The 22,451-nt window shown below is 38.3% G+C and overlaps 1 protein-coding gene across 15 annotated transcripts in view; it reads right to left on the bottom strand.

Moving 5' to 3' along the window:
• SYNRG (synergin gamma) overlaps nt 1–22,451 on the bottom strand; it is a 79,830-nt gene that overhangs the window by 24,526 nt on the left and 32,853 nt on the right. For all 15 annotated transcript variants that reach the window (XR_003204296.2, XR_003204297.2, XM_025851179.2 and 12 more), the window contains 6 exons: nt 20,177–20,373; nt 19,326–19,574; nt 17,597–17,730; nt 13,045–13,163; nt 12,786–12,848; nt 7,027–7,974 (listed from right to left, as the gene is read on the bottom strand). Coding sequence is in view for 13 of the 15 variants with exons in the window: in XM_025851179.2 (XP_025706964.1) it covers nt 7,027–7,974; nt 12,786–12,848; nt 13,045–13,163; nt 17,597–17,730; nt 19,326–19,574; nt 20,177–20,373 (1,710 nt within the window). In the remaining 2 variants the exon portion in view is untranslated. The remainder of the gene's footprint in view (nt 1–7,026; nt 7,975–12,785; nt 12,849–13,044; nt 13,164–17,596; nt 17,731–19,325; nt 19,575–20,176; nt 20,374–22,451) is intronic.

Raw genomic sequence — 22,451 nt, 5'->3', positions numbered from 1 at the left:
TATTATGAACTGCTCCAAGAATCTCATCTACTAAAAGGGTTGCAATTTTCCCAAAGACCAAAGGTAAATTTAATGAAAAGTCAAGCTCTAGTTCAAAAACCACAACCCAGTTGCTACGTTAATAAAAAGACCCTTTTGCGCAATTATGCAATAAGAAAAAAATCAAGGGTTTAAAAAAAAACAACAGAAATGATTGCAATATAATCAGGTAAAAGGCATTATAAACAATAAGAGATTACGTTAGCTGAGGAGCTTTTAAATATTTTTATAATACTACAGATCTTCAACAAACCTTACTTTTATTAAAAATGAGAGGCATAATATTTTGCCTTTTGGAGCAACTCAGAGAAATGACCAAATGAAAGATTAAAAAAAATTTATAATAAAAAAAGAAGAGTGAATATACAAGATATACCAAAATCCAGCCTCAACGTTGATTTTAAAATTTTACTTTGCTTATTCATTGGCTACTAGAGTGTAAAAAAAAATTTACTGAACTGCAATGCATTTAAACACATAAGGAAGTACTAACACTGAATTACATAAGGAAAATGAGAACACTGTCTTTCTAAGTCTTAGCATTTATAAATAATATAAAAACTGAGTAGTATTTTCTGGAATGGGGAATATTAGTAAGCCATTTTCTAAGAAAAATGTAGTAAATCAGTTCACTGAGGGAAGGTTAAACCAAGAAAATTTCTCATTTCCCATGTTAACAATTCTACATTTTCTAAGCAGTCAAATTACATGTATTACTGTATGATGGTTTTCAAAATATTAAAGATGCTGTAAGACCCACAACATAAGTGATGGAAACCCTGTCTGGAAAAATGATGTGGAATAACCCACATTTTGTCATTGCTGAAGTTTCTATAGATGGGTTTTTCATTCGATAGCTGAATTCTGAAAATTGCGGGAGAAAAAGGAAAAAGAAAACAGAGAATGGATGCAATAAAATGAAAAGAGAATCACTACTGTATTTCCAGTTCTCCTGGAGAGCTCTGGGGCTGTGCTAGGTTGAACAGCAATTGCACACAGATAATAGGCCAAATTGTGTGCTGTAATACTGGTATTTGTTGGCAACCAGGAATGTCCTATTACAAAGGCCAGAGGAATCAAGTAGGCGAGCTCCTTTCCATCATGGAGCTCAAATCAAGACATGGATTTCTTGCTTATGCTGGCAAGTAACCCTAGCAGTCTCTTCCATAACCTCTGTTCAAATCCCCTCTGAACGGATGTTGAAGACAAAAACAAGATATTTCTTGGAACAAAGAATGTGAGCTGCCACTACATGACGCAAAGGCCATACTGATTTCCATGGAAGTTTTCTAAAGCAGTAAGCATATGCCCAGGTGATTAAGTTCCTGGATTCTGAGAAGGGAGTTTAGAAAAAGCAGAAAGGATACATGTGCAAAGTCCACTATTCTCCAGGGCTTTATATAGCAATAAAAATGTTTACGGGACTAAGGAAGAAATATCTTTTAATTTCCCATACTGATTTAATCCAAACTTCACTTGCCAAAGCAAACCATGAAATATTCATACATCTCAACTTCTTTCCACCCCTGACCCTGTTCTACCTTCACATGCTCTATTAACCGTAGAACCTGGCTATGTCCTGGAAGTCTCAAACACTCAAAGAGTTAGTTGTTCAAGAAGAGAGGAATGAAAGTGATCACAGTGTATGACAGGCTACAAAATGCTGTGGTATAATTGCCTTCTAGTGTTCCCTAATCTGCATAGAAACCTCCCATTCTTCCTTTGTCCCGACTCACAGAAATCTATGGTTTAAATGATACCCACACTATCTGTAAGCATGCCCAGGTTTCTGCACCAGTGCTTTCAAGTTCAACAGAGAAAAGCAGCTATTCTGGGGATATTTTAAGGCAGAAGGGGCTGGAAGGCCAAGGAAGAGTGTCAGGATATACAGTTGACTCTTAAATGATACGGGTTTGAACCACACAGGTCCACTTATACGTGGATTTTTTAAAAATTACAGTTTAGCACTGTAAATGTATTTTCTCTTCCTTGTGATTTTCTTAGTAACATTTTCTTTTTGCTAGTTTACTTTATTGTAATACCTAATACATATAACATACAAAATATGTGTTAATTGACTTTATATCATCAGTGAGGCTTCTGGTCAACAGTAGGCTATTAGTCAAAAGCTGTATGGGGATTTTTGGACCACACTGGGGGGGGCGGGTGGTCAATGTCCCTAACCCCCATGTTGTTCAGGGATCAACCATACAGTGGCACTGCTCATGGTCATCATGAAAAATCTCATTAAAAAACCCACCAAATGAGCACAGAAGATGGCAACTGTAGGTGGGGCCTTTTGGCCATGCAAGAGAGAGGGCAGCACCCAAAAGATCCTCTTATGCCCGTGACCTTATCATGCTCTCAAAGCCATTGGCTGTTTTCCAAAACAACATCAAAAGAATTCAACCGATGGAAAACAAAGCTAGAAGCAACTCTTTAAAAAGAAAATAATTTGATTTTGAGTTATTTTAGGATTTAGCCCGGCTTCTTCGATACTGCCAGTGTCCCTTTCATGTTCATCTGCTACTTTTAAAAATCAGCAGAGATTTTAATGTGAACAATAGAGTGACTGTAGAATATGAATACACTTGTATTTCTCAGGCACTGATATATGACATCAAGCACTAGCTGTATTACTTTACTTGACATAGGAGTAAACAGAACAGTATTTTTTGTTTGTCTGAACCTATAGTATAGAGTTCTTCAAACTTTATTACAAGTTTATATTATTATATTATTAAATGTGATTATGTTTTACACACAGTTATATTTAGTTATTTTCTGCAGCCTGTTCAGATAAATGCAGAAAGGGCAAAATAAAGCAGTCCCAGATGGACCAATCTAGCATTAGATAATTCCATTGACAAAAGAATTTCCTCACCAAAGCCACCACAAGATTAGTCTTAAATATGGCACAAGAAAATCCTAACTAAAGGGCAGTTGGTATCATCACTATATGGAGGCTACACCAAGATCTCTTTCTTCCAATTTAGTTTGCAGCACACATAATTAAGACATAATATATTTATCCAAACATAATAGTTTGAATGGCAGACTCAGCTTTTCTCTGAATTAATCCAAACCCCAACATGCAACTTTTTTCTTTCTCAAATGGCCTATTTCAGATACTGTGAGTGATCTCTCTAGAATCCTATTCAAAATCATCTTTAATGGTTTAATTTCCTGTCTGCCTCAAATTTTTAAAAAAGAACAAAGAACTAAAACCTCAAAATATAAGAAAAAAAGAAGTCAACCATGGAAACTTTTTTTCCAAGGTCTTTATTGGTCTTGGGTTTATGATAAAAAAAAAACAGTAACATTCCCAAGGTTTTTTGCTATTAATATACTCTAAAATGGAAAAAATATTTTCCAAACTTGGCATTCTCTTATTGTTAACTTTTGTGTGTCTTTCTAGAATTGTTTTCTTAAAAAGGAAAGTGGTTTAAAGCTTTACTTTGAGGACATCCCCTAAAATTGTTTTAAGAACTTGCTTTATGAGGGTGCCTGGGTCGCTCAGTTATTAAGCAGCTGCCTTCTGCTCAGGTCATGATCCCAGGGTCCTGGGATCAAGCCCCACATTGGGCTCCCTGCTCAGTGGGAAGCCTGCTTCTCCCTCTCCCACTCCCCCTGCTTGTGTTCCCTCTTTTGCTGTGTCTCTCTTTGTCAAATAAATAAATAAAATCTTTAAAAAAAAAAGAACTTGCTTTATGGACTATGTGTTAAAAAAAAAAAAAAGACTCAGGGTGGCTTCATGATACATTCTGAAGCTGGAATGATAACATGCTCTACAATTAGAGCCCAAGTGCCCATTTCAGACTCACACTGAATTCAGTCCTGAAGACTTCCTGATATTAACACTGAACACTCTCTATTACAGAGATTATCAATTTAAATTCAGTGTTCATGCACTGTGCTCAGAAGTCCATCTCAATACCATTTCATGATTTATTTTCAAACTTACAGGTATCTAGTTATTAACAGATGTATCCCCTGTCCCCAACACTCAACTCTTAGATTTGTCTCCTCAGCTGCTCCCTCGCTTGTCTTGAAGACAGGCTCTGTCATGTTTACTAAGCAATAAGATCTACTCCATTTTTTCACTAGAAGAAAGGAGTAAACTTTTCCTATTGCATAGTGTAAGGTTAAAGTTAACGTTTTAATCCAATGCCATGTTAAAAATTTTTATAAATGGAATTATAAGGGGCAAAGGCTACACCAATACTTTCTTAGGAGAAAGGTATTTGAAGAAGCAAAACAAAAGGGAAAGACCCTCTAATTACAGGAGGTGCTATTGCTTTTCACTTGATACAGACCAGATATTTCTCTGGTCTAACCCTGAAAAAGTACAAATTACACACATCCCCACACTTTCAAAATATGCCAAAGAATTATTTATTAACATAGGACTTACAGATCACAAAAGAGAGTGGTACAGAAGAGCTGGAAAAGAAGTCATCAGAATAAGCATGCAGATCAGTATTTGCAGAGGAATATACCAAAGCAAGTTCGAAAAGGCACATTCACACAGAAAATGTCTAAATTGAAAAAAAAGACATCAGAAAAGCAGCCAAAAAAAAAAAAATACCAATAATAAGGCGCTGATTAAAATACAACGATTTTCAATGTCAAAGAAGAGCTACTTTACATGTAGGTAGGAGAGGTCTTGCTGACCCTTTGAGAGTGGCACAAATGAGGGGAAGCTCTTGCTGCCAACAAAACCAGATGATCGTAATGACGGCACATCAAGATGCTTCAGTGCCAGAGAGATTAAATTTGGTGGTGGGGACAAAAGCAGCCTAGTTGAAATTATATGCAGCAAGGGCTCAAAGGGTTAAATGTAATAATATGCAGAGAAATCAGGCAATATTATTAGTATTATCTACCTTCCATACAAAGAATTATAGCAGGAGTTGAAAGAGACAGTATCCCCTTCAGAGTTAAGTTAGGGTTTCTAAACAAGATTAAGGTCCAGAGATAGCAATCTACTAGGTTTCATTCTCTTTTCATCAGCCCCCTTTTTATTTCTCCAACAAGAAGTACCTTTAACCCTCAAACTAGGAGAGCAAGAGATACTGTGGTCAACATGAGGTTAAAGTAAAACCAAACTGCACTGAAGAAGTCCCTGCCAGTTACCTTTGACAGTACATGTATGCAGCAGTTTTGCTCAACAACAGTATAGCTCATTCGTCAGACATCAACCCCTTTTACCAACCGCTCTAAAGGGATACTGCTCCTTTCTGACAGGCTGTTTACAGGTCAAAAAGAGGAAACAATCTGCTTTTAAGAATATCCTCAAACTGAAGAGACTTGGCTTGAACATTACAGGTTCCAAGCTGGGGATGTTCCAAACATACATAAAAGAACATGAGCACAGATTATTTTAACAGGTCAATCAAAACAAGCTCAGTCAAAAAAAAAATCTCCCCTCCCCAAATAAAATGAAAAAAATTAAAAAGAAGGAAAAAGAAAAAGACATCCCAAACCTGATTTAGACTCATCTCATAAAGACATCTAGCTTGGCACTATGAAAGAATATAGATTCACTTTCAGAAAAATAGCTTCTAATTAATAATTTCGGAGTCCAAAAGGCTAGTATACATGTCATGAGATTTTTAAATAAAAATCAGATATTTTTCAAAAAACAGAGCACTTTGCAACCGACCACTGTGGCTCAAGCAGCTCATACAAAAAAGAGAAACAAAATCACTCGATCAAACAAACAGCAGCAAAAAAATTGGAAAACATCTGAGGAAAAATACAAAAAAAGGAAGTAGACAGTGGGGCGCAAGGAGCTCTGCAGACAGCCCGCTCCCTCGGACAGTGCCCTAGCCAACCGCCGTGTGAGACACGTCCTGCCTCTGAGAACCTGCTCCTGATCCAGCACACTGTTCAAGGGTACCTCCGACACTTCAGTCGCCAAAGGATGGATGCAATTTTGTTCTCTGACTTACCAATTTGATATATACAAAAGCCATATTACTTTGACGTTTCTGCCACAATCTGTAAACTTGGAAGTGTCTTGTGTGTCCCTCTCTAGTTAAAACATAACAAACCCTTCAAATGCGTAATACGTTCTCTAGAGTAATACAGTAATACTGAGAGAGTTCTCATTATTAAAGGCCACAAAATGGGTTTATCTTTCTACATAACATACCAAATAACAAACCAAAATAAAAACGAGGACACTTGGGAATCTAGTTTTTATGACAGGAAGCTGGACTACAGAATAAACTGCTACAAGTAAATCCATACAGAGTTTAGAGAGGGCTCCCTTGTAAGATGTTTTCAAACATTTTATGAGAAAGTTAGTAGTTACCCTATTCTACCATCTACAGATTTGTTACAATTTAATATTTCCAATCATAGAGTTCAGGCCGAAAACCGTACCTGAATTCCACTAACAATTCACGCCCTTCTCCTTGCCAGACTCTGGCACACAGGACCTCCACAGACAAGTTCTTTCCCTCGTCTCTTATGGGGACGTGGCCAACTGCAATACAAGCGGCTAGACATTTTTACTTTCTTGGCCTACCAAGAGTCAGTTTCTGTAAAGCGAACAGAACACTACATTGGCAGCTGCCAAACAGACCCAAGAGAAGAGAGAAGGCGAGGGCAACACTGACCTCACTCACAGAAATAGAGGAACATTACTGACACTGCAGAAGTCTTTTATAAATTCCTAGTGATGTAGGGTTCCTTCAGCAGTGGATTTTTATGTGCCTCTAACACCAAGTTGGTGTTCAATTTCGAAAGTAAAAATATTTTAGTGATCCAATCTAAGTTCCACAGCATTCATGGGCTCCATATGTCCAAATATCTATAGAATCAAATTTAACACTGCTTTAATGGGATTGGCAACGAAGAGGTTGTTAGAAATTCATAAGGGTTAAGAGCCAGAGCCTCACTCTACTGTAAATCGATGCCCACCAAACCACCTTTGAAATCTCCATCACCATCACCAGAGTAATCTCACCAATTCCTCACCTGCAGCAGGAGGATGCTGGCCACTAACTGTTGGTAAATCCAAAGAGCTATCAGACATGACATGCTTAAGATCTCCTCCCACATCAGCCAGTTTCATGTCAAACTGAACAGAGAGTGCATCTTCAGAGTCCTCCTTGCCAACACTGCTGCCGCCGATGGAAGGGAGATCCAAGGACTTCACCGAAGCAGAGTCTTCTTTGGTGTGTCTGAAAGCCACTGATTTCTCGCTCAGGGATTTGTCTGAATTCATGGAAGAAAATTTACTGGAGTGGAAGTCAGCAAAATCATCATCACTTTTTCCTGAAGGAGTGTTATCTTTCAGTTCTTCACCACCTAGTCCAGATCCTTCCAGAGAAAGTTGTTTGAAGACATCATATTTCGTAGATGCGGCAGCTGAGTTTTGTCCAGTCTTCACTGTACTGCCCGAGCTGCCGGTTAGAGGAACAGGACTAGCTTCCTCTTTAAGGGCATCGTATTTGTCATCGGCCTTTTGCTCAGCTGAAACAGAGCTATTACTGAAAGCCATAAAATCTGCAAAGTCATCCTGCTCCCCAACAGATGCTGGACTAGAATATTCCCCAAAAAGGTTGAATTCTCCAAAATCATCAGCCAAACTAGACATCTTCGTTGATGCCAACGCTGTCGTGGCCACAGCAGATCCTGCTGGCGGTGGTCGTGTGGAAACAGCTTTGGATGCACTAAATGCAGCTGAAAAAGGCAAGGGTTTCTCGCTGCTGCAGTTAACAGAGGAAAACATGTCTAGGTCTGCTAAGTTCAGAGGGTTTTTCACTTGTGTTTGTTGTTTCTGTTGTATAGCTCCTGAGGGGAAGGCTGCTGGAAAAGTTTGGTCTTTTGTTGGTGGCTCTAGTGGTGATAGACTGTCGGCAGTTTTAAAATCGGTGAAGCCATCATCAGTGCCTGCAGATCGGAATTCTGCAAAGTTTTCTCCTGAAAGAAAAAAAAAAAAAAAACAGCCAAATGAATAAGAATGCTGAGCTGAAAACCACATGATGCACAGCATATTAAATTACAAGCATACTTTTAGAGACTTTTCCCTCACCAGCTTGACATTATTTAACTACACTGTAAATCCTACCAAAACATCTCTTTGGAAACTACACATCTGTTTCCACCTTGAAGGCTAGTGATACCAAAAGAAATACAAATCAAACCAAGAACACCTAACACTGTCAGTTTCATTTGCTCATCTAAGTGTGCTAGGTCTCCTATTGCCAGGTCCTCCAGTTGGCCAAAAGCACTGCTCTCAGGACTTCTCACTACAGCTAGCCAGCCAAGCACACAAGGGGAGGAGAAATATGTGCTGGAGGATCCTGAAGAGACACACGTTGAAATAATGATCCTTTAAAGATAAAATGTTTTACATGGTGATCAACCAGGAAAAAAATGTCACAGGTACCAATTAAGTATTATGAAAAATCCTGCATCTAATATTTAGGATGTGAAACACTTTGCTCAACGTGGCACTGTAAGCATATTGTCAGATATTTTGTGGTCTTGCTCCAGTATATGGAGGCATTAATTTGAAGGGAACTTTGATGAAAATTTTTGAAAAGGTATCTACTTATTTGCAAAGCATTCTAGCTGAGGACACTTTTTTTTTTTTTAAGATTTGAGAGAGACAGAGAGAGAGAGAAAGAAAGCGAGCAAGCATGTATGCTCATGTGAGCATAAGTGGGAAGGGAAGGGAATCTCAAGCAGACTCTGTGCCGAGCAGGGAGCCTGATGCGGGGCTGGATCTCACAACCCTGAGATCAGACCCAAGCCGAAACGAAGAGTCGGACACTTAACTGACTGCACCACCCAGGTGCCTCTGCTAAGGACACATTTTAAAGTGGTTTTTCTATACCCTAAAACAAATAAGCCGATCTCATGGAGAAAAAAAATCTGAGTACTTGGGTTGTTCTTGAAATCACCCATCCCACTGTACCAATGAGTGCTTATTCTTATTTATTAAAATTCAGAGGGATTTGAGTAAATACCAACTGTATTATTAAAAATTTCAAAGGATAGGATTTAAACTTCATATTGTGCTACTCTGAGGAAGGAGTTACTGAAAATTTTTTTCATCATTTTTTAGAGAAAATAGGTAAAATGTATTTCCAATAAATAAACTGACTCAAGATGCTGATAAAAATCTAGACCCATGATTCTAAATAGAGTTCCTTTTATTATCAGAGTAACGTTATCACTCATAAGTATGAGGTTAGAATGCAGATGATCTCAGTTTTTCTAATGCTGTCTGAAGGTCTTCCATAAAATCCACTAGGTTTTACCAAGTAATGAAAATCAAGAGATAAACCAAAATATAAATGTAGATATACCAACATCACTTATGTGAAAATACAAGTGCTAAATCCTGGAGAGTTATAAACTAAAATATAGGCTTTAATTTCTTTGTCCATTTTTAAAATTCTATTTGTCCCTAAAAAGGAGATATAGAAACAGATGAGCTATAAAAGTATATTTCAAACCAAAATCTAATTCTTAAAACTGTCATTAAAATAAAACAGTCTTTAAATATATTGTTTGTAACATGATATACTTTGATATATCATAAGAAGAAAGCACGGAAAACAATGGAAGCTGATTTAATCAATTCACCAGCATAATTCATCAACAGAGAGAAATCTATTTAATATTATTAGGGAAATTTTAGAAAGAGAGGAACAGCATTCCAAATTTCTGTATTTTATGTTTTTAAGACATACCACTAATAAAACTCAAGTCAATTTCACAAACTGACAGGAGAAGCAGATGTAAAACTTTAAAAAATCACCCCACAATTTTGGATAAGTATATTACTGATAATATTTGTATCATTTCTGTAAATGAAAACGTAACAAGCAGCCAATTTAGTCACAAATTTTTGATGCGCTGCTTTGAAATTATCTGTGAAATTGACAAGTTTTGCTTTGTTATTTTTAAAAAGAAATCACCACAGCAAACTAAACTTACTGATGAATTGTAAATGTTTCCATTAGAAATGTAAGCTGTGTGAAAGGGTCAGAAAGAAACCCTTTCTTTCTGGGTTTACAGAAACCCAGTTTCTGGGTTTACAAGTTCAAAAACAAAGGGAATTTGGGGGCAAATAAATTAGTTGCAGGCATTGGAATTTTGCATATCAGAGGGTACATTAATCCTCTGAATCCCCATAAATTCCCCTCCCTCTCTACTTGCCAATTTTTAGGCCCTAAAAACATTTCAAAAGAGGTCACTTTTTGCTAAAACTTCAGTAAGAAGGGTCACTTCTCCATACACAGTATTTTTCTCATCTCCTTAAATTTATGGCTTAAACTGTAGGGGTAGGAAAAAAGGAAATAACATTAATCTCTGTCACTTAGTGACCTACAAAACCCACAGTTCTGAACACAATACTACATGATTTTTCATAAATTCTAAGACACTAATATACTTGATGCATTCAGGCCAATGTATTTTTAATGAAAACAGAATAAAATATATTCTTCTAAAGTGAACAAAGAGTTGGCACCTCTACCTGGAACTCTTTAAGTTAAGGCAGGAATGAAAGCAAGCCAACAAACATGGCAGCAACAATATGGGGTTCTATTACTAAAGTACTAATAAAAGCAGCACTAAGGTACTGCTTCCATTTTGATGGCACCACTGTCTTTCTCAGGAATAACATACCTATGATATGATGATTAATACCGCCCTACATAAAGAACTCTGATATTAAACCACGCTCTTTACTCCAAACTTGCCTTGGCTCAAGAGGTAGGTGAGGAAAGCACTGCTGGGAGTCAAACCCAACTAACAAGCCAAAAGTTGAGAGAGAGAGAGAGAGAGAGAGAGAGAGAGAGAGAGAGAGAGATTGAGATTGAGATTGAGATTTATTTATTTATTATTTTAGAGAAAGCATGTGAGTGAGCAGGGGGAGGGGCAGAGGGAAAGAGAATCCTGAAGCAGACTCCCTGCTGAGTGCAACCCCAGGACCAAGATCATGACCTGAGCTGAAATCAAGAGTTGGCCCTCAACAGACTGAACCACCCAGGTGCCCCAAGTTCCTCTAAGGTTTATCTTTGTACTCCTAGTGCCTAACACAGGCACTGAGGAAAAAAGTTATTACATCCTAAAGGCTTGAATGAAACAAGGAAACACTTCTAGAACTTAACAGCTATAAGGGACGGAATATTTTTAGAACTGGTGGGTCTTTCTTTTTAGAGATATTTAAATAGTACACTTAAAAATTTTTTTTCTAAAGATTTATTTTTGCAACAGAGAGAAAGTGCACACAAGCAGCGGGAACAGCAGAGGGAGAGGGAGAAGCAGGCTCCCCGCCGCCGAGCAGGGGGCCTGATGCAGGGTTCCATCCCAGGACCATGGGATCATGACCTGGGCGGAAGGCAGACGTTTAACCGACTGAGCCACCCAGGCGCCCTAAGCAGTACACTTTTCCCCTCAACTTTCACACATACATTACCTTTCCTATAATCTCCTCTCACCCCCCCCCCCCCCCGCCACTCCCACCCTCTTGGACAGAAGGGTGCGAACAAATGATTATCAAAGGATGTTTCAAATTTGAGCACTCAATACACAAAGGTAAAATATGGCACTGTACTGAGGAAGAAATCCTCATGAGAGTACACAAGTATCACAGCATGTGCAGTTAAGCTTTGAAGGACATAATTTGACCTATGGATTATCTAAACCCTACACATCAGGTTAGGATTTAACCACAAATGTAACTTCCAGTCTTTACACATACAGCTCTCAAACTATCATTCTATATTCCCTTCTACTCTCTTTAAGCCCTTCTATAAATCCCTCTTACCTCATCTTATTATAGACAATTTTGAAAATCTTGAAAAGACTGGTTGCTACCCTTTCCATAGTCCACAGACTGACAACAGTTCAAGTTCTTGTTAAACATTAAAATAACAGACCAATCACAGCCCTCCATTTGATACAGAAGTCTAACTTGGCTTGAAGGCTTCCAGTGAAAGGGAACGCAGCACTAGCTTCAAAAGAAATTGCCTTGGGGGGTGCCTGGGTGGCTCAGTTGTTAGGCGTCTGCCTTCGGCTTAGGTCATGATCCTGGGGTCCTGGGATCAAGCCCCACATTGGGGTCCTTGCTCTGCGGGAAGCCTGCTTCTCCCTCTCCCACTCCCCCTGCTTGTGTTCCCTCTCTCGCTGTGTCTCTGTCAAATAAAGAAATAAAATCTTTTAAAAAAAAGAAATTGCCTCAATTTGGGGTTTGCCCTAAATTTTAGAAAATAATTTCCAATAGCTGAACCACATTTTGTTTCCTCATAATTTCCACAGGCACAAAGCCAAAAAACCCTCACACACACACACAATATTATAAAGACATGTTCAGGAGTATCACTGAAAGAACCATCAAAAATATTTTTTATCAAAAATGGAGGGGTGTCTGGCTGGCTTAGTCAGAAGAACATGCGACTTTTGGATCTTGGGACCACGAGTTCAAGTCCCATGTTGGGTGTAGAGATTACTTAAATAAAATTTTTAAAAAATTGAAGTAATTTAGGGGCGCCTGGGTGGCTCAGCCAGTTAAGCGTCTGCCTTCGGCTCAGGTCATGATCCCAGGGTTGTGGGACCCAGCCCCGCGTCAGGCTCCCTGTTCAGCAGAAAGCCTGTTTCTCCCTCTCCCTCTGCCTGCTGCTCTGCCTACTTGTGCTATCTCTCTGCCAAATAAATAAATAAAAATCTTAAAAAAAAATTAAGTAATTTATCCATTTAAGGAATCAAAAACTTACCTGAAGATTTACTCTCTGCTGTCTGTTCAAGTTCTCTGAAAGCACTGTATTTATCACCAGGCTCTATGATGAAAAGACAGAAAGTCCATTAAGTTTAAGAACCTTGAGATTAAAACTCAAGGAAGTAAGGCAGGCAGACTGGGTTAACCAAACCATACATATTTGACACGTGGTGTAAGCATTCTATACATTTCTCACAAAAGGCCGCCACTAAAAAGGTTTACATTCATAGGTTTAGGAATTGATGATGTGTTTTTACCTCCAAATGGAACAGTATTTTCAGAGGACTTGTCAGCTGTAATTCCTTTAAACACAGCATATTTATCCATCGAAGTTGATGCTTTAGTTCCAGGAAGTGGCATCAACAAAGAAGGGGCACTATAAGGGAAAATGAAGTATTTCTTAATGACTAGAACATTGAATCCTTCCCTTATCATCAAGTAGAAGCTTAGAATTAAAATGGGGAACAGGCACCTGGTTAAAATTCATGGCTCCCTGCTTTAAAAGTTAGAAACTATTTATATTCACCACAGAGATGAAAAAATATTTTTTTTAAACATCCTTTTTCTTGTAAAAATATCCTGACACACCGACCACGTGATAATTCTTTGTTTGCTTATCTGAAGAGGGGTCAGACCCACACTGACCATCTTATCATCTAAGTCACAAAAACAGTTGGAATGGCTTTGGAAATAGATTCTCATCGAATGATGAACCTCCTAGAATTTTAACTTAAGGTCCATAAAATTGCAAAAGTGAACTGTTCCAAATATGTACACCCAATATTTTAGAGTAAATTCTGTTAACCTTCATATAAATTATTCTTTGAAATGGGTTCAGAACTCACAGGTAGAATAGTTAAGATAAACATCTATTTATGAAATGTTGTTCAAGCCAAGATGTAAATTGTTCTTATTTGATCTTAGTGCATTGCTTACTGGCAGAAGTTCACACATCTGATAAGCAGCAGTGGAGTTAATATAATTTACATTTTTACAAGGACCACATCAGCGGTTCCAGAAGCTATCTCTGTAGCAAAACAACAATCACTTCAAAATTAGATAAAGATACTTTTGCCTGTGGACATATTTCTCGCTGGATGGAAAAACAGTGTAATGAGTAGTATCTGTGTGGGTAATTCTTGGATGGCTTAAACACATACTATAAAAGCACAGCTTTTTTTTTTTTTTTTTTCTTATCACACCCAGGCAGCTCCCTGGAAGAACAACTTTACATATGAATGACTACATTCCACCACTAGTTTGTGTCATTCAATACCACACACACAAGTTATATAAATGGATTTCTATTGAGTTCTTTGCCCAGAAGCAAAAATCTTTCCACAGTCATTTAAATCGTCTTATCAGTGACCTACAAGCAAGGTAAAAAACCCAGCTCTTTGCACATGCATGCTAATGGAGGTCCACAGTGCTTTAGGACTTAGTGTTATCAAATATAATTTCACATCACTACCAAACAGCTGCGATATATTTGATCTTGACAAACAGGTCATCATCTATACATTATAGGTGGATTTTTTAAGTTCCATAAGCAATTAAACTACAACTCATTGAATAACATGTTACATATAAATAAAAGTAATTAATGTTTGAGGCAGGAAAAAATCACAAAGTTGAACAACCTATTTGTTTTTCATGAACTGCCAACTTTAGCTACGGTCTTATAAAGCCCACTGGTAAAATCTACTAAATGTGACATATAATTATTATTAATTTTAAAATTATTTTCAGCATTTGAAAAAAACAGAGGAACTTCAGGTAACGAAATACTGAATGAAGTCAACAAAATTCCACTCAAAAAAAAGCTGACTCAGACTGTAATTTTATGCATATTACAAATGAATAATTCATTCTAGTTCTCTGAAATTATTTAAAAAAACCAAACTGTAAACACCATGACAGTGTTTAGGCCAGTTATATAAAGTGCTTATCTATTCCAAATGTGAAAACTGTAATTTCTACTATTTAATATTAGTGAAAGATACTCAGTGAGAGAGGCACATTGTTTTAAAATTTAAGAACCTGCATTCTACTGAAAGATAAGACTTCAGAGAATTTGGCTACCAAACAAAAAAGTATTTTGCTTTTTCTCTAGTGCATCCATTTGTTTTACAATCACTCCATGTGGCTGTCGTAGATGATTTTACTTAGTTGCTTACCCTGCTAAAGGTAGAGACATTTTAGACAACAGGCTTGAGCCACGGAAACTTAATCAAGGCAAAAGGGCTCACAGCGACCACCTGGCTGAATACAGACAGGGCCATCAGTCCACTCAGCTCAAAATATCCACAGGCCCTAACACACCAGTGGGCTACTTGGCATCGCCACCAAATAGGGAAAATTCCATCTGTGGCCATACTTCCCCATCATCCCCCTTTAAAAACGGTCCCCACTCACTGCCTAGTGGCAGATGGTCTCTCCTTTGCTGTCCTGCCTGATGCTCCCTTGCAGTGTATTCAATCAACTTCTATCTCCTTTATTCTACCAGGGGTGAATCCTTTCACAGCCCTGCATCACAGGCCGCCATGGGCCGCCACTGCCTTCCACCCTATTGTCACCCCACATTTGGGGTCTGATTGGAGAGACACCACACTAAATACTGCCACTTAAAAAGTAAAATGAAGCTAACCAACTCAAAACCCCTACACCTTAATCCTTTTTGAACTATTTTAGCATCAGTACCCCATGTCTGTGGTGTCTACTGTTCCAGGCTCCCCAGTGCCCGGCTCACAGTTAAGTATTTTGTGAATGCATAAATGAATGACACTGCTGACTTCCAGATCCCCTTTCATGCCGACTCAAGGGCTAGCTATTTCTCCTCTGACATCCAGTTCGACAACGCGTCTGACCCCTTTCTCAGACGCACACTTTTCAGTGCCTTACTCTAAACCCAGAGTACCCCTCAGCAGCTCACCACAGGATCACAACTGCAGCTGAATTTACCCACACAGTAGCAGGGATCACTTTCCTCAGGCCACTTCTTATCTCTAAAACACTTTACAGATTACGTCACAAATCATAAGCCATCCCACATTGTTGCTGCCCTTAACTAATGAGATTTTTTTTTTCACAGACTAACAATACTCTCCACTCCAGCCTACTTAACACCTTACTTGGCTTTTCATCTTCTTGGACAAATAATGCCCATTTTTTGCTTAAAAATGTTACCCAAGGGGCGTCTGGGTAGTTCATCGGTTAAGAGTCTGAGTCATTGGGCGCCTGGGTGGCTCAGATGGTTAAGCATCTGCCTTCGGCTCAGGTCATGATCCCTGAGTCCTGGGATCAAGTCCCGCATTGGGCTCCCTCCTCGGTGGGGAGCCTGCTTCTCCCTCTCCTGCTCCCCCTGCTCGTGCTTTCTCTCTCTGTCAAATAAATAAATAAAACCTTTGGGAAAAAAAAAAAAAGAGTCTGAGTCATGGTCTCAGCTTAGGTCTTGATCTCAGGGTTATGAGCTCAAGCCCCACGATGGGCTCCCAGTGTGGAGCCCACTTAAAAAAAGTGCTGGGGCGCCTGGGTGGCTCAGTTGGTTAAGCGACTGCCTTCGGCTCACGTCGTGTCCTGGAGTCCCAGGATCGAGTCCCACATCAGGCTCCCTGCTCAGCAGGGAGTCTGCTTCTCCCTCTGACCCTCCCCCCTCTCATGTGCTCTCTCTCATTCTCACTCTCTCAAATAAATAAATAAAATCTTTAAAAAAATAAAAAAAAAAAAGTGCTGCCCAAAGCAGTCTCACCTAGAAATCATCATTTAACAAATATCCCTGTAAAATAAACTCATAATATGGAATACAGATCATTAACTAGGGAATTCATTATACATGTACACCCACACAAAGACTGAAGGACCAATTCTAAGAGAATCTTATCAGATAAATACCCAGATAAAGCTAAGCTTCTTTAGAGCAGGAATTGCGTTTTCTGCTTACGTAGTTCTAGTGCCTACCCCAGTGTCTGGCATATAGCAGATGGTTAAGTAAATGTTTTTCAGTGAGTAAATAAACAATGAGTGTGGATTCTTAGACATGAGCAAAACGTTTTCATGTAAGCATGGAAGTAATCAAGTCAGAACTGAAAAAAAGTCTACAAAGTATGACTATGTATGAAAGTAACTATTATGTGGAGATAATGCCACACAGAACTGCTAATAACCCATATATCTTGGATCTGGCCACCATCTTAAAGTTTCACCCACTGAGAGCGTTTTTTTTTCCCAGAGGAGTAAACCACTAATTTGATGAATCTGGTTTATAACCTTCATACTGTAACACATTCATCCAGTAATCCTTTATTAATTACATAATATGGTTAAGTACTACAAATATAGCCATGAAAGACTGTCTTCAGGTACGACAGCCTAGTAAGGGAAACAGGTAAACCAGTAACCAGGGCACAGATCTCTATAAGGCACCAGGGCAGTAAAAAGGGAAGGGCCCTCATCTTTGAGGTGGCAATTAATGCAGAGGGATTAGTAAAAACTTTCTATGTTAAACTGATTTTTGAAATAGAACCAGAATGAACTATAGAGAGAATTTCAGATTGAAGAAGGTAAAAGGTCAGAAGCCTGAAAAAGCAGGATCAGTTTGGAGTCGTTCTGGCATCGCTGGAGCATAAGCTGCGCAGGAAGGGCAATGGTCAAGAGAACAGGCAGCGGCCAGAGCATATACAGCCTTTTTCCAGGCCAAGCAGAGCTGACAGAGTTGGTGGTGCTAAGGGAGAGGGCGCGGAGCCACAAATAAATGGATGCCTCTTTCTCATTTATTAAACACAATGTTAACTATATTCAACCCTTTTATACCTGTTTCCATGCTGGGAATTACTTGTTTTTGAAGAAGCAGGCAACTCTTGGAAATCACTGAATGAGTCATCAAGGGAGCCTGACTTAGAAGCATCTTGAAAATCCTGGAAGTCATCTTCTTCTGGTTTTACCACCTAGGTGTATAGAGAACATTTAAATAGAGAGAACTGATAAAAGAGTAAATAACAAATTTACAACTGTCAAACTCAAAAACTACCTTTTAAATCTCCCTAAATTAGGTAGGCATGACTATCTAATTTTAGAAGAACACACTTTAGATATAACACCAACTCAAATATCTAAAGCAAGGATCTGTCTTGTATTTTTTTTTATTTTGGGAGGTGGTGGGAGGGTCACAGGGAGAGGGAGAGAGAGAATCTTAAGCAGACTTCACCCCCAGTGTGGAACCTGATGCGTGGCTCAAACTCACGACCTGAAATCGTGACCTGAGCCAAAATCAAGAGTCAGAAGTTGAACTGACTAAGCCACCCAGGTGCCCCTGTCTTGTATTTTTATTTTATTTATTTTTTATTTTTGAAGATTCCACTTATTTGTTTGAGAGAGAATGAGAGAGCACAAGATGGGGAGGGTCAGAGAGAGAAGCAGACTCCCCGCCAAGAAGGGAGCCCGATGCAGGACTCGATTCCGGGACTCCAGGATCATGACCTGAGCCGAAGGCAGTCGCTTAACCAACTGAGCCACCCAGGTGCCCCCCGTCTTGTACTTTTAGCTACTCTCTTGTAGAGATGGTAAAAGACTGGTTTAAAGAACTAATCCACACAATTTTAAAGCAGCTGAGTCACATTTATTACTGAGAACCTGCCATCTTTAAAAAACATTTTATACACGATATAAATTACAAAAGTGATACAAGCTTGTTATAATACATTAGTATATGTACAAAGTCAACAATGAACACTGACTCCTAATCACATGCTCTGGAAGTAAGTACTGTGAACAGTTCATTTGTTTTATAGAAAAATGAGCTTATACTATGTTGTTCTGCACTTTAAAAAAAAAAGATGTAATTATAATGTGGACATTTTTTCCATGTTGTACATGTAGTAGTTCCTTCATTTTAATGATCAAATAGTTTACCACTATATAGATGAAGCAAAACTTATTTACCTTCCTTCTTCTGAGGGACATTTAGCTATTTCTAACTTTTTACTCTAACAAACAATGCTGTAACAAATATCCTTGCATATTTTTGTTAATCTGAGTTACTATTTCTATGGGATAGATTCCTAATAGTGTGACTGCTAGGTCAGAATATACAGACATTTAGAATTTGGGCAGCTATCGCCAAACCTGCCTTCTAAGAAGGCTGTACCAGCAAACCATTTTCCTTGACACTATTATGTTTTCTAAACTTTTTGCTAATCTGAGAAGTGAAAAGTAAATGGAAGCATTTGAATTTCAGGTTTAGTAGCTTTTCCAAAAGACACAGTCTAGGAATTTAGTTAACCTCATTAAGCTTGATGTTTAAAATGTATATACTATAAAGAACTATATAAACTTTTAGCCAAAATTCAAATCTCTTAAGGCTTAAGAAATTTCTTCATTTTTTTTAAATAATGAGAAATGAAATTTTGTATTGTTTTACTTCTGTTTAATTTTCACCTCCAGTGTCCATCATAATACAACAATCTTCTCTGCATCCTTGGGAAAAAAGCTGCCAGATTCACTTTCAGAGATTATATGGAATATGCACAGCTTCTCCACTTACCTGATTTGCAGGGTAAGTTGGCATGAAGCCACTGGAAGCCTGGGCTGCAGCTCCCCCAACTGGTCCAACAAGGTTAATGCCCATGACTGGCTGTCCGAGGTTGAGGGGTATGGAGCCTGCAGGGCCTGAAGACATCCCAGTTGGCTGACTCACCGCAGTAGGCAAAGTCATAGGAAAGCCACTTAAAGTTGGAATAGGAGCAGCTGGAAATTGGTTTAAAGCATCAGGACTCATGGCAGGAACACCCCTCTATACAGAATAGAAGGAAAATGGAAACATTTTAGGGGATTGAAAACCACATATAATCTAAATCCAGCAAAGGGAGACCTAAATGTAAAATCTGTAGTCCTGATAGCTTTCTACCCTGAGTCCCAAAACTCATGAATTTGACACAAGAAAATAACTTACAAGGTTCATGTAAACCTAATATCAGACAAAGAAATAGTTAACACAGCTCGATGGTGACACTGTACTTTCTGACAAGTTTGGTTAATTCATTATAATCAAATCATTTAAAATGATTCTGTATTATGAGAAAAATTGTTACCAGACCAAGAATACTTAAATCTAAGGAATTTTAAAAAAGGACTTCAGAAACAAGAAGAGTAATTTCATCTATTATTGAATAACTTTCAAGTTCAGAAAGGATACAGTTAGGTCAGAGAATGTTAATATACTAAACAGTCTTTAAACAGAATATTTTGCTAGTACGTGCATCATATAAAACTCTACATCTCTGAGTACTGTATCCTAAAAATAATCTAAATTTTAATGTACAAGGAGTTCTACAAGGTTGTAGTCAATAGGATTTATATTGAAAAGTTATTTGATCAAACTTAAACAATGTCTACCTGTGTTACTGCTATCATGGCGAGAACAGTATAAAGTTCTTCCTTAGTAAGTTTGCCAGGTGTAGTTCGATTAGCTAAGGCCCATATCTGTCCAAGAGTTTCCCTGGGAAGTCCAGATGACATCAGGATGGGATAAAGTTTAGCAGTATCTATTCCAGTTGGAGTCATTGTGATTTCTAAAATTTTCTTATACGCATCTATCAAAGGAAAGACCAGATTACAAATGTAAACATATTAAAAATGATTGCTCTTTTTTGTTGTCATTGTTGCTTACACAAGAATAATCTTAAGTCAAACTGCTTTAACAGAACTGAAGCCATGTCAGGGTTTGAATTGCTGTAAAGGTTATTCAAGTGGAAATTTCCAACACACAGAGTCTACAGCTTAGAAGACAGGTTGGAACTTGGTCCTGAAGATGAAGATTTGGGGCTAAAGGTCAGAGAAAGTCTTAAAATTCAGAAGATAGTAACAATACTAAGATGGAGGTGGTATAAATAGATGCTTTGTACTTTAAAAGAGAAGTTGTAGAGTAATGATGGTGGGAATAGTTTGAAAATAGCAGTAGGGAGGCGAGAACTGTACCAATACCACCTGTCTCCTCCCCCAGTGAATTAGAGGCTATGAGCAAAAATAGTACTGGGTAAGGTGCTATGGGAATAGAGCCTTCAGAGAAAGCAATTTTCAGTCAAGTTGATAAAGCAGAATACATGTTTCCAAAAAAAAGGGAAGGAACTGCTGAGGAGTTTTTCCACAATCAAATGGGGTTTCTGAAGGACAAACTGGGAAAAGCTCTTAGAGATGAGGTTGCCATATAAAACAGAGGATGCTAATATCACATGGGACATACTTTTATACTAAACAATTATTTACTATTTATCTGAAATTCAAAATTGAATGGATGTTATATACACTTATTTGCTAAATCTGGCAACCCTAGTTAGATGAGTTTTGGAGGATGACAGTGGGTAGGGCTAAGGCAGACAGAAAAAAAAAATGTTTAAAGCAAAAAATTTACATCCAGGATTTGAATATGGATTATAGGTTAGTAGGCTGGCTATAAGAACACATATTTTGGCTAGGAAATTATGTGTGCATGTATGTTTGGAAGGAGGGAGAAATACAAGCTGGCAGAAAATGAAAGGAACTCCAAAATATATCAGATCTGGGTTTGTTTTTTTTTTTTTTTTTAAAGATTTTTGTTTTTTTTAATTGATTTGACAGAGAGAGACACAAAGAGAGAGGGAACACAAACAGGGGGAGTGGGAGAGGGGGAAGCAGGCTTCCCTCTGAGCAGGGAGCCTAATGTGGGGCTCAATCCCAGGACCTGGGATCATGACCTGAGCCAAAGGCAGACACTTAACGACTGAGCCACCCAGGCGCGCCAAGATGTGGGTTTTGTTTGTTTGTTTGGCTTGAAGACAGAGAGTAAGAAGATGCAAACTGTCTAATGGGCACTTGGAAGAAAACCTATTATTTTTATGTACAACTGAAGTCCCATAGGATTTGGGAAAATTGGCCTTTCAATTGGTGAGTATATGATTATAATGTAAAGTAGACATTACTGGTTTTTCCCCAAAAAGAAGTTCAGCTACAATTTTCCAGGGACTGGCAAAATACAGCAAACTGAACATGTTACAATATATTAAGATTAACACATGCTGCTATAATAGTCATTACTGTGGGCACATCAGCCATGGCTCAACAGAGTATTTCCTCGTATCAACTGAATACTATCACAAAATATACACCTTAGGGAATTTTTTGGCTCCGCAGTAATAATACACATAAAGTAAAAAGTAAACACCACCATCCAATGTTGTAAAAGATGCTACTTGGTCTTTTACTTCACATATTATAAGTCATAAGACAAATATATTTTAAAATATAAAAATTAATCACCACGAGTTCAGAAAATTACATTAAATGTATTAGTACTTTTTTTTTTAATTTTATATATTCATTTACGAGAGAGCGAGAGAGCACAAGCAGGGGGAGCAGCAGAGGAGAGGGAGAAGCAGGCTCCCCACTGAGCAGGGAGCCTGACGTGGGGCTCAATCCCAGGACCCCAGGATCATGACCTGAGCCGAAGGCAGACACTTAACCAACTGAGCCACCCAGACGCTCCTATCAGTACTATTCTTGAGAGGTTATTAATAATCTATGAAATAACAATATCTTTTAAAGCATGATACATCTAAGCAAAGCTTTTAGAAATCAAAGTCTATGATGGTCAATAAAACATTAAAGCAAAACATTTCTCCCACATTTATATAGC

The sequence above is a fragment of the Callorhinus ursinus genome, unplaced genomic scaffold (assembly GCF_003265705.2).
Source record: "Callorhinus ursinus isolate GAN/ISIS: 27379988/994484 unplaced genomic scaffold, GSC_fseal_2.0 scaffold34, whole genome shotgun sequence".
In the NCBI taxonomy this organism is placed as follows: domain Eukaryota; kingdom Metazoa; phylum Chordata; class Mammalia; order Carnivora; family Otariidae; genus Callorhinus; species Callorhinus ursinus.
The sequence above is the reverse complement of the archived record's forward strand: the minus strand, read 5'-3'. Positions and strand labels throughout refer to the sequence as shown.